We start from the raw sequence: 10,855 nt of genomic DNA on the forward strand, positions 1-10,855 counted from the left end.
CCGTGAAAATATTCTAAATCGTTTTTTAATGTCTGTCTACATTAAAAAAAAATACATTGATAAATTGACTGTAGTGAACATGATTTGTGCAGCGGTTATGTATAAAATCTAAAAATGACCTGTTTTGCATCTGTTTCCTCATTGCACCTACACTGTAATGAGTGGTCTTCTGTCTTTGGTCACATAAAACATGCTTCTGTTATATTTGTTACCATTTCTGTTGCCCTCTCGGCCAGATCTCCATTGAAAAAGACATTTTTTTTATGAATGAGTATATAAAAGTCACTTTGTCAAAAACTGACTGCAGCTTCTATCTTGTGATAGGAATGTTCCTTCTGGCTCAAAAAGACTGAATTCCATTCACGAGAGATATTTTTTGACATATTATAGGCCAACAAGTCCTTTATAACAGTTTAAATTCCTGCATTTGTTTTTTGGCACCAGCCACAAATTGGGCTTGTATATGGTTCACGGACCACCTGCACCCCTTTTGATGACAGAGCCAACCTGTTAAGACAACTGCATAAACTTTACTGCATTAAACTGGACTAATTGATAATTAATAACAATTACCGCAATTTCTTCACCCTCTGCAAAGCATCTATTTTGCTGTATGGCACCTTTTGACAACCGGATCTCAAAGCTGGATCGCTTGTTTCACATTCCTGGTGTGGTAATAATTTCTGGCCAAACTGCATATTCTGACATGAACTGCATTCATTTTATGTAAAAATGTATGCAATTTAATTTTACATACAAACTAACTCAATTTTGAACACCCTCTTTACGCACTGTGTCCACTGGGAATTTGTTATATCCATTCATTTTCACTTGCAGCTTAACACTGCTTAACCTGTGCACACAGATGAAAGTGGCTCTCAGACCAGAATAAACACAATAAAGACACATTGTTTTTATCAATTCAGCCAGCTTTTCTTTTCTTTTTATATCAAACGTTCAAATGCTCTGAAGTGTTCCACATAAAGATATACTAAATCATTTCAACATCCTTTTCTGACATGTAAACATAAAACACAAAACTGAAGGTAAGATATCACTTTTAGGTCTTTTTTTAACATTGTGCAGCTTGTTAGATAACATTGAGTAAAAAAGAAAGACCACTGTACATGAAATTTACATTCCTTAAAGTTCAACATGGCTTCTGTCATCAGTATGTACAGACACGGCAAATATACGTTTAACTCAACAGGGGGATGATATGCTTGAGTGATGAAAAAAAGGAAAAATATTGGCCTGAATGATCACAAACCAAGAACATATATAACTGCACAAACGTGTAACATAACTGATGCCTAGTTCTGAGTTTTATGTAATAAATAATGCAAAAGTTTTGGGCTGTTCACATTTATAAGTGAGCCTAATAAAGTGACACTAAAAACAGCCTGATGCATTATAATTATTATTAGCTAAGAAACATTAATATTCAGGCACTCGAAGAAAAACTTACACCCCCCCAAAAAAGTCTTAATGTACAATTCCCCTCTTTAAACTCTCAAAATAAACATCTGCCTTAGTCACAGAGAGAGTATAAAAGTATCCACAGTCTGATTTTAGTTCCTAATAACAACTATTCAATCTTTTATAGCCAGGAAGAGGCTTTAGAGGTCCTGAAGCCTTGAGTATTAAAAAAACAGAAGAAGAAAAAAAACTTCAAAGTAGAAAAAAGTAAATTTTGGAGTGTTGTTCAGGCATTAGTTTTGTTTCTTAATTATGACTTTAGTGAACTTTGTTGAAATACGAATGATCCTAATGACAACATTGTTACATGGCAGATGAGAGGGTGTGGCCACAGTGGTAGTCAGGGGAACAGCAACAACAACAAGAAGAGCAAATAAGTGTACTTGGTGAGTTTTACAAAATGTGGACTAACAGATGAAGCAGTTCTATAGGATCTAAAATCACGTGTATAAAAACAACCTTTCAGTGGTTTGTGCGTTTGTCATTTTACACTGATAGACAGTCACCTTTTTGTCATTTTTAATGCACTGTTTTGATCATAAACAGGATCTTTTACACAGTAGAAGGTGTGTTGTGTTTTTGGCGGTGTTACTGTTAACCAGTCTCTCCCTCTGCCCAGGTTTGACGGCCTTTTAGATTCACGATATATAATGAACGTTTAACAAAACAATTCATGTTCACTGTTTATCGAAGAGAAGCCCTGGGTTCTTGATGAGAAAGCCGAGGGAAAACCTTGATCTGATCCACCGTTTGCGTCGGGTGTCTGCTGTCCTGGTCCTGGCGTCATTCAGCAACCAACTCTACCACTTCCCCCTTTTGCTCCAGTCCTTTGGAGTGAAGTGAAGGCATTTAGGATCTATGCGCAGGTGCCGCTTCTGCATGGCTCTCTCGTGTCCCTCCACAATGTCCTCTGACAGAGTCAGAATGTACTGACCCTGCATTCAAGAAACCAAAGTCAGTACACATCATTTTATCAGCTCATTTGAAAAGGTGCTGATGCTCCACTGCTTTCAACTTCTTCAACTCGCTAAACAGAGCCTTAAATATTTAAGGTGTGGCTGCAGTGTCGTAGCAACACTTCCCGCTCTGGGAGTGTTACTGCTTTTCCTCACAAAGCCATTAAATTAGGTTTTTTGCACTTTGAAAGCCACAAAAGGAGTATTAAAAAACAAAAAACTGCTACAATGAGGTGAACCCACGAGTAATGATTACTGCTGCGAGAGACTGGCATGTGGTATACTCAAGCTGAGAAAAAAGTCACCACCTGGATTTAAAATCATTGTTTACAAAACAACAGCGTTTTTACACTGTAATAGCTACTAGAAAGTCCAGGCTTTAACCCTATGGAGAATCTTTGGAATGTGCAGTCTTTTTGTGCTGTTGATAAAACGTCTGGCTCTCATCATCAAAACAAAATCTTGAGATTATCATTACTTCAAATATATGATTGATGTAGTGTTAACTGTTTAGCTTCTTAACTCCAAATAATCAACATCGTTAGTGGTTTGGCTAATGATCGTGCAATTTTAGGAAGCGATTTACATGTCACGCATCGCTTTGCAGCTGACGAATGGTCTCACATTCAAGGCCTAGGTAACGCTCTAATGTTTTTATTGCCAGATCATCCATGAATCGACAGTATTGTTCAATCTCACTGGTAGTCGCTTCAGTCGCTTCATGGGAAGTTGAGAAAAATCATCTGTGGTCCCGCCCAGTTCCCTGTGATCAGTGTTGATTTAGCCCATATACGCGTGAAGTCACAGCTCGCCGTTCAGTTTCTACTATTTTTTTTATCTTCAAAGCTCGCTGAACAAACATTCAACCTCTTTCATTTGGTTAAGGAGAAAAAAGACTTCTAAGTGATGAATCAATGAGCAGCAGTGTACCCAGCTGAACGGGTGCTAGAATTCTGCTTACCTCTAGAAAGAACATTTCCCATCTGTGCGTTATTCAAATTAAAAATTCAAGGCTAGGTTCAGAGTTTGGGTCTTTAGCATTTCAAATCTAATTAAACGTGTATTTTCAAGCAAAGTGTAAACAGTTAATTTACAGTTGGTGCTCATCTCTCACCTTGTAATAGTTGATTAGGTTGAGGTACTGAAGTGTTGAAATAACATCTTCTTTCTTTACACTTGTGATCTCACTGATCTCACTGCGAATACAAAGAAGACACATTTCAGCTCCAAACATGCATCTATAAACGTTTTTTTATAGCTCATATAAGATCCAGAATATTTGCTTACTTGATGGTAATCTGTGGTCTTTCGCCATTGTCTGGTTTAAGGTCCATAAGGATTTCCAAGATGGTCTGGGACCAGTAAGAGCGATAGGACAAGAGACCGAGATCAGAAAGGGGCTTTTCGGGAGTTCCCGTCTTCCCTTCTACTTTGGACAGCTCATAACCTGGCAGACACAAACAGATGTTTACAAGAGGTGACATGAAGACAGAAATGTTCATAACTTAAAAAACTGGCTGATGATACGACACTTACTGAACTCAATGAGCAGTTTGCCGTAACCTCTTCGCTGGTAGGGAGGCAAGGTGAGGATGCAGGCAACGTTGTAATCTTCAGTTGATTCCTTTTCCTGCACAAAGGGAAGAAAAATAATGATAAGCTTTGGAAACTCCTGCTTACATAGAGGCATATTTCCTGTTATGAGTGCACTATCACAGCGTGGAAAAAATTCTCTGCCTTATCTGTGCACCTTAGAGAAGTAGCCCACTATATGGAAGCCTTTGGAGTCGTACTCTGTCATTACGTAGAAGAGGAAAGGGTCTGTGTCGTAATACAACGTCTTGTGGTCGAGGAAACACTTTGCGAGTAAACACAGGTTCTGGGAATAGTTCTGGAAAAATATAAAAATATGTATTAACCACAAATAAACAACAATAAACATCTGGTAAATAAAAGAAAGAAAGAAAAGAAGCATCACACCACTAACTTTGTTTTTCCTGCCGTCGATCTCAAAGAATGAGATGGTGCCTTTGCGGTAGATCTCATTGCCTGGAGGATGCCTTAGATTACATTTGGTCTGAAAAAAGAAATAAATAAAAAATAAACCTAACAACACAAGCAATGTCAAACAATCCAAGAAGCACAGATTTCAGGTGTAAGCTGTTAACATAACCAAGGTTTAAAGAACAAAAGTCTTACCAAATGCCTCTGAAGACACTTGAGGCTTTTGAGGTACTTGAGACAGAATTCACAGAGGTAGAGGATGGGCAGCGAGGTGAGTTCCTGTGGGTATGGAGAGAAGTACCAAGGCTTCAGTCTGTGCCGTCCCAGCTCTATACACTCAATGTTCTTCATCCGGGTGACGATGTCGTCATGGCTGCGATCGGACACTAAACTGCCTGTCATGCGGGGTGCAGAGGGAATGCCATCTGAGCTGTCCTGGGAATCCTGGTGGTACAAAATGTGAACATTACACAGATGACACACTTATGCAGCAGTTATTCTCAAGTGCTTCAAATGTGTTTGAACAAAAAGCTAATTGATCACAGATTTCTTAAAAAAAAAAAAAAAAAAGGTAATATGAGTAATCAGAGTACATGTTTAGTCCAGAAAGACTAAACTTGGGTCTGAGGTAAGTAGCACCTCTGATTTATTGGACCCACTAAGGCACAGTTGAATTTGGAAAGCAACACACAATCAACGGGCAATAATAGGAAATTAAACAGACCTCTGGTGGTGGTAGAAAGACACTGGCACTTTGAGGCTTGTTATACTGCAAAACCTTTATCATCTAGCAGAAAAAGACACAAAAACACGGGCTTTGGGAAACTAAAAAGGGGAATAAAATGATTCTTATTGACACTGAACAGGTTAAGGGCCAGACTGAAAGCAGTCTGGTAAAATCCAGGTTGGCTGCATGAGGAGCCCGTCAGCTTTGACTGGTGATCATAATCACAGAGACAGACATGTTAGACAGTGAATGAAGAGTGGGGTAAAGAGCAAACACAAACATTCATCTCATGTGGATTTGACAGATTTGTTAATGTTTATGAAGAACCCAATGGCCACTGTCATCACCGCTGATGTGAGAGCGCTGCAGGTTGGCATAAAACATGAGAGTACAGCAGCGTACATGTAGCTTGATGGAGAAAACAGAACATCCCGGGTTACACTAAACCCTCAAAAGCAGCAAACGCTGAAAATGTTTTGTCAAACAATGTTTATGAGACACAAAATTACAATTACTTGGTGTCAAGATTCTTGGTCAGATTCATTTAAATAGGATAGTTTTGTTTTTTTAAAGAGCCACAAATCAACTCAAACATAGACCCACACAGGAGAATGAATGAAATGCTCATTGAATATTTTAAAAAGCTGCAGAATTTAACCAGAGCTGATGCTGAAAAATAAAAATATATGAAAGCACAACATACAGTCCTCAATATTTGCCAGCATATAATATGTTACTGTGCTCATTAGCTAGAATGAAATGTATGACAAAGTAATCAAACAACCTAAATATAAATAAATAAAGAGCAAGTTCTTTTTCAGGAGGGTCGTTAAGCCAACAAGCCATAACCAAATAGCTGCAAATGTAATTCCCTGCTTTAAACACCACAATAAACACGAGCTAAGAACACATCAAAAAACACACTAATGAATTGTTTTGTGGTGGTCAGAAGGGAAACAGTGGGTGAGAAATGAAAAGGGAAACACACACACACACACACACACATATATATAAAGGGTAAAGAAAGGGGGAAGTTAAAGAATGACAAAGCAATCTTTAAAAAAACCAAAACATTTTCATCATTATGATTGCACGTGGGGTTTATAAACAAATACATGAGAGCAATAATTTATCACATTTGAATCCTGTGCAGTGATGTTGACATTTTATATGGGTAGAGACAAAGTTTTTTGGGGGGATAGCGATTATTCTTTTCCTTATTTTCTGTCGTATATGCACACCTTTACAGATGTGGATGGTCAGAATAAATTTGGCCAGAGTTCAAAAGGTCAACATATGTACAAGTAATTGCTGTAAGGCAAAAGCTCACGCTCTGCTTCAGACAGTTTTTCTACTCTTAAATCCGCGTGATGAGAGCGGCATTCCTAAGGATATCCATGAGCTAGTCGTCATGGAGACCTCGTCCACCTGCTACTCAAACATTTTTTTTTTGCAAGGAGCAGCCAATCAAAAGAAAGCGGACTTAAACGGAGGAGAAACAAGGCTAATAATTCTCATTCCAGACAGAGGATGAACTCAGGGGCTGCACCAGGGCCCCATACAGGATAAGTAAGCATTATTTTGAACTGTGAATCATGCAAAGCTACTTTAAAAACGTCCAAGAATTAAAATATGGTGCTGGAAATAAGCACAATAGGTCCCCATAATAAAACAAATATGTCCTATTACAACAGTATAGACCTTGTGCAAGAACCGTGCACCAGTCTTAATGAATGTCACCAGCTGCACCGGAGAATGCTCCAGTAAGCGGACTGTGACACTCAGCACATGCATTTTGGCTTTTCTAAATGCATTCTAATACAACTCCACAAAACCCAACACAGACAGACTCTTAACAAATTCAAAAAACGAAGCGAATAACACGACTACAAACATGCAGTAAATCAAGGTAACGTACCTCGTCAGTTCCCCCACAATTAGCTTTTCTTTTCCTCCCAGGTGGAGCGGGGATGAGTCGTCGGGCGTTGCCATTCTGTTGTGAGTAGGACATTAAAAGTTATTCATTAGCAAATAGGAGAAAGGAAAAAAAAGAAAGAAAAAAAAAAACACAGAGAGAGATTTTAAGAGGATTTTCTTTACTGTTGTGAGCTCATGGTCTTCACGGGACTTAAAGGTGGGCGTCTCTCTCACGGCAGGAAAAACAGCTGCCTGAGTGACTTCAGCTGAACTTGGCAGGGAGGGCACAGGGGTGACCGGGGGTACCTGAGGAGCCACGGGGGCAGGCTCTACTTTCCTCTTCTGCAGCAAACAAACAGTGTTAGAGATTCAGCTTTAAGATTGAACACAAACAAACCAAACAAAGGTGAATTTGATGGGATTTTTTTTCATGTCAACTTGATCAGAGGCTTGATTAAAAGCCGGGGACTCCATTTGTATTCAATGAAGAGTGACATCTTGATATCAAGATGCTTTTTCAGCAGTTTGTATGCAGACAGAACTAAGACTGTGCATCTTTAATAGCCACAGCAAATCAATTTATTTCTCCAAATCTCAGATAATTTGCAGGTTAACCAATGTAAATACACCCCATTAAACCTGGTATTAAATGTGATGGCAACAGATGGGCTTCACTTCCTATTATAAATCTTCATTTGGATACACTCTATATTAAACATCTTTCAGATGTGACTTACTTTACCTTATAGCTCTGTATAGCTTTATATTCCCATGCAGTGCAACATTAACAGTGGGACCATCACACAAGAATCACATTGACACCAGGTTTAAAAAGGTCTCAGTAATTTGTGGAGTGGGTGAATTCTACTTGTACCGGCGTGGGGAGGGTTTTGCCTCTGGAAGGAGCTGTGGCAGTTTGTACGTTGAGATCTAGACTCTTCCTCTGAATTGAACGGAAAGGAAGAGAAGGAAGCGGGTTAACACTGGCATAATTCATGTTAACCCTCAGGTTAATACTGAGGAATTCAATTCACACAAAATCCAACTAAAGGTTTAATCATAAAACGAGAGTTTCACCGTTTCAGTGGCGTGTGTTTGATAAAGAAGTATTAACACAGAAATGTAAGACTGAAAAAAGAGGATATTGATATTTTGTTAAAAACAGGGTCCTCTATAACATGATGCCCTTTTATTTATCTATATTTTTATTGTTATTATGGCTGCATTTCCTGTGGGTAGACTGTTACAAATCAGTGCTCAAGCAGCATAAAGCACACTGCAGCTTATTAAAGTGACCATGGAAAGCAGCGCTTATACCATGCATCAATGGAAGTGAACAGCAACAAACATGAAATTTACCATCATGCAGGTTTTTCTATAAAATGAATAAAAACCACACAACACAGAAATTAAGACTGACATCATTTCTTAATACTGTGAGAATTATAATTACATTGCTTTAAATGACACGTGGACTCCTTACCACTTCTCTCTCTCTTTCTCTCTCTCTTTCTCTCTCTCTCTCTCTTTCTCTCTCTCTCTCCGGAGAACTAGGACGGGAACCTGAAAGACCGTTCTTGGTTGGTGTTTTAGCATCTTTCTTGGGGAACTGAAGCTTCTTCATGTCCAGCCTTTCTGTTGTGACCCACTCATCCAGACGTTTGTTGACTTAAACACACAGACAAAGAGAGAGAGAGTGGTGATTTGATGTGTGACGATATTTAGCTCATAGCATGACAGGAAAAGGTGGGTGAAAAAAAAAAAAATCAAAAGCTATGTGGTACAAAGCTATAATTCTGAATTGATCCAAATATGACAAAAAAAATCAATGAATTACTAAATAAATACAAATCTGCTTTGCAATCTTAGATAATAACTTAATAAACAAACCTTAAAAGGTGTAATTAGCTTTGGTGTATATTTACTAAACAGGTGCTGTGAATCAAATCTTGAGAAAAAACAAGAAGACTGACACAAAATATACTCACAGTCAATGTAGTGAACATAGTAGAGCTTTCTCCCAGAAACTTCCTTCACACTCAGGATTTCAGCCAGTGCTGTACAAAGCAGAGATTTCACATTTTATCTGAACTGTACTCAAATGAAGACAATCGTTGTGATGCTTTTCTATGAAACACTGTAGCTTTAACACACTTAACATTAAATACACAGGCATGTGATAAAAGTTACTGTTTACATTTTAATGCTAAAAATAAACCAAAGGTGCACAAAATCTACTTTAATGTGAGATTTTAAATATCCTAAAATGTAATTATTTATGCTGAGGTATCAGGATTATAAAGTCTAAGTGCAATGCCCAATTAAATTTGGTTTAAATACCATTTGTGCTTTAATTTTTTTTGTTTTATTTTTTTGCCGAAATGTGTTAAAAAGGAGTGTTAGATTACTATGGACCAAACTGAGTGCCAAGAGAGTAAGAGAGATAACCTGATAAATTCGCCCTCAAATTTGTAAACATCACTGATGCCACCTGCATTTAGTACTTTTTTTCTATAAAACGTGAAACTAAGTCAAATTAAGAGTAGGCAATTTAATTTCCGAGGGAGTGGCAGCAGTTTTCTTAAGTCTTCAAATTTAATTCATTCACACTTTAGAGCAGCATGCACCATCCGTGGCCATGGTGTTTACAGCGCTTTAACTGGAGGCCGGGGCTTCTGGTAACAACAGCTGAGCTGAGCTCCTTAGCATTAGCTTAGCATTGAAAAAAAAACGGACAATACTTACGCCATTCGTCTTCGTGTTCTTGGTTTTTACGAAGAACCGGGAGGCGACAGCCCTCCACAATCTCGACCTGTAAATAACAACACATTTATTTATACTCTGAAACCGGTCAATGTGCCTATATTAACATTATATCTTTCTTAAGCCTACCGACGATGAGTTGTCCGCCATTTTCGTCATCTGTGCGAGGAGGAGCGGGGTGTTGTGGGAAAATGCCGGTCCACAGCAAAGATGAAATATACTGCAAGATGAAACTTCCAGGAGGAGCCGCGGAAAACCAACCCGGAAGCTAAGCGAGGGGGTGCAGGGGTGGGGGTTGCTAATGTTTTTGAGTCGATTCACCTGCCATAAAAGTGTGAAAACTAAAGGTAAAATACATTTTTTTAAACTTTATTTTTTGTTAAGTAACTGAAACCAATGGAGGATTGTTTCCACCTCTAAAAAAACTAGTCAAAGCTAGTCAAAATTTTATTTATCTCAAAATTTCGACATAATAACGGGAAGTTTTTCCCCCCTCAGTTTTGAGTTCTTTTCTCAGAAGTTTGTGAGTCAAAGTTTTGAGATGTTAACCTATAATTTGGACTAATGGGCTGCTATTTATTTATTAGTGGAAAAACAAAGCTACTATAGGATCATAACATCTACCAAAAAGCTAACCAAAATAACATAATAATTTTTTAATAGTTAGTTTTTGTCAATTTGGTTACATTTGTCAACATAACTGGCATTAACCAGTATGTCTACTGATACGGGGCTATCATTATGACTGAAAGCCACATGTCTGTATCAGAACAGATCAGTACTGATCTTAAATAATCACACAGGTACTAATTAAAAGATTATATATATATAACAGTAGCATGCACACTGTGGAAACTAACTGAAACTAAACTGAGCTGAAAACAATAACGTGTTCAACTACCTTGAATTATTTCATTTAATTGTTATTTTTACTTAGTTTATTCAATTGCTTTTTGCACTGTTTTAAATTCATTAACCAGGTATGATTTGTTTATATAGCATTACTTTG

At 38.0% G+C, this 10,855-nt stretch overlaps 1 protein-coding gene across 4 annotated transcripts; it reads right to left on the minus strand.

Annotated features, from left to right (window-relative positions):
* Positions 1-895: 895 nt before the first annotated feature.
* Positions 896-10,016, minus strand: LOC134636572 (histone acetyltransferase KAT5-like). 4 transcript variants are annotated; one of them, XM_063486611.1, is made up of 15 exons: positions 9,976-10,016; positions 9,829-9,895; positions 9,072-9,140; positions 8,567-8,751; positions 7,958-8,026; positions 7,267-7,425; positions 7,085-7,159; positions 5,164-5,226; positions 4,635-4,883; positions 4,423-4,512; positions 4,186-4,326; positions 3,972-4,065; positions 3,723-3,882; positions 3,550-3,631; positions 896-2,414 (listed from the first exon to the last, which is right to left on the minus strand). In XM_063486611.1, the coding sequence occupies exons 1-15, from the start codon at positions 10,003-10,005 to the stop codon at positions 2,280-2,282; spliced, it is 1,668 nt and encodes a 555-aa protein (XP_063342681.1). In that variant the 5' UTR covers positions 10,006-10,016; the 3' UTR covers positions 896-2,279. The 4 variants fall into 4 exon arrangements, with proteins under 4 accessions (XP_063342681.1, XP_063342680.1, XP_063342683.1 ...); XM_063486610.1 differs by having other exon boundaries at positions 7,952-8,026; XM_063486613.1 differs by lacking the exon at positions 7,958-8,026.
* Positions 10,017-10,855: the final 839 nt, after the last annotated feature.

Source organism: Pelmatolapia mariae, linkage group LG10_11 (genome assembly GCF_036321145.2).
Source record: "Pelmatolapia mariae isolate MD_Pm_ZW linkage group LG10_11, Pm_UMD_F_2, whole genome shotgun sequence".
NCBI lineage: Eukaryota > Metazoa > Chordata > Actinopteri > Cichliformes > Cichlidae > Pelmatolapia > Pelmatolapia mariae.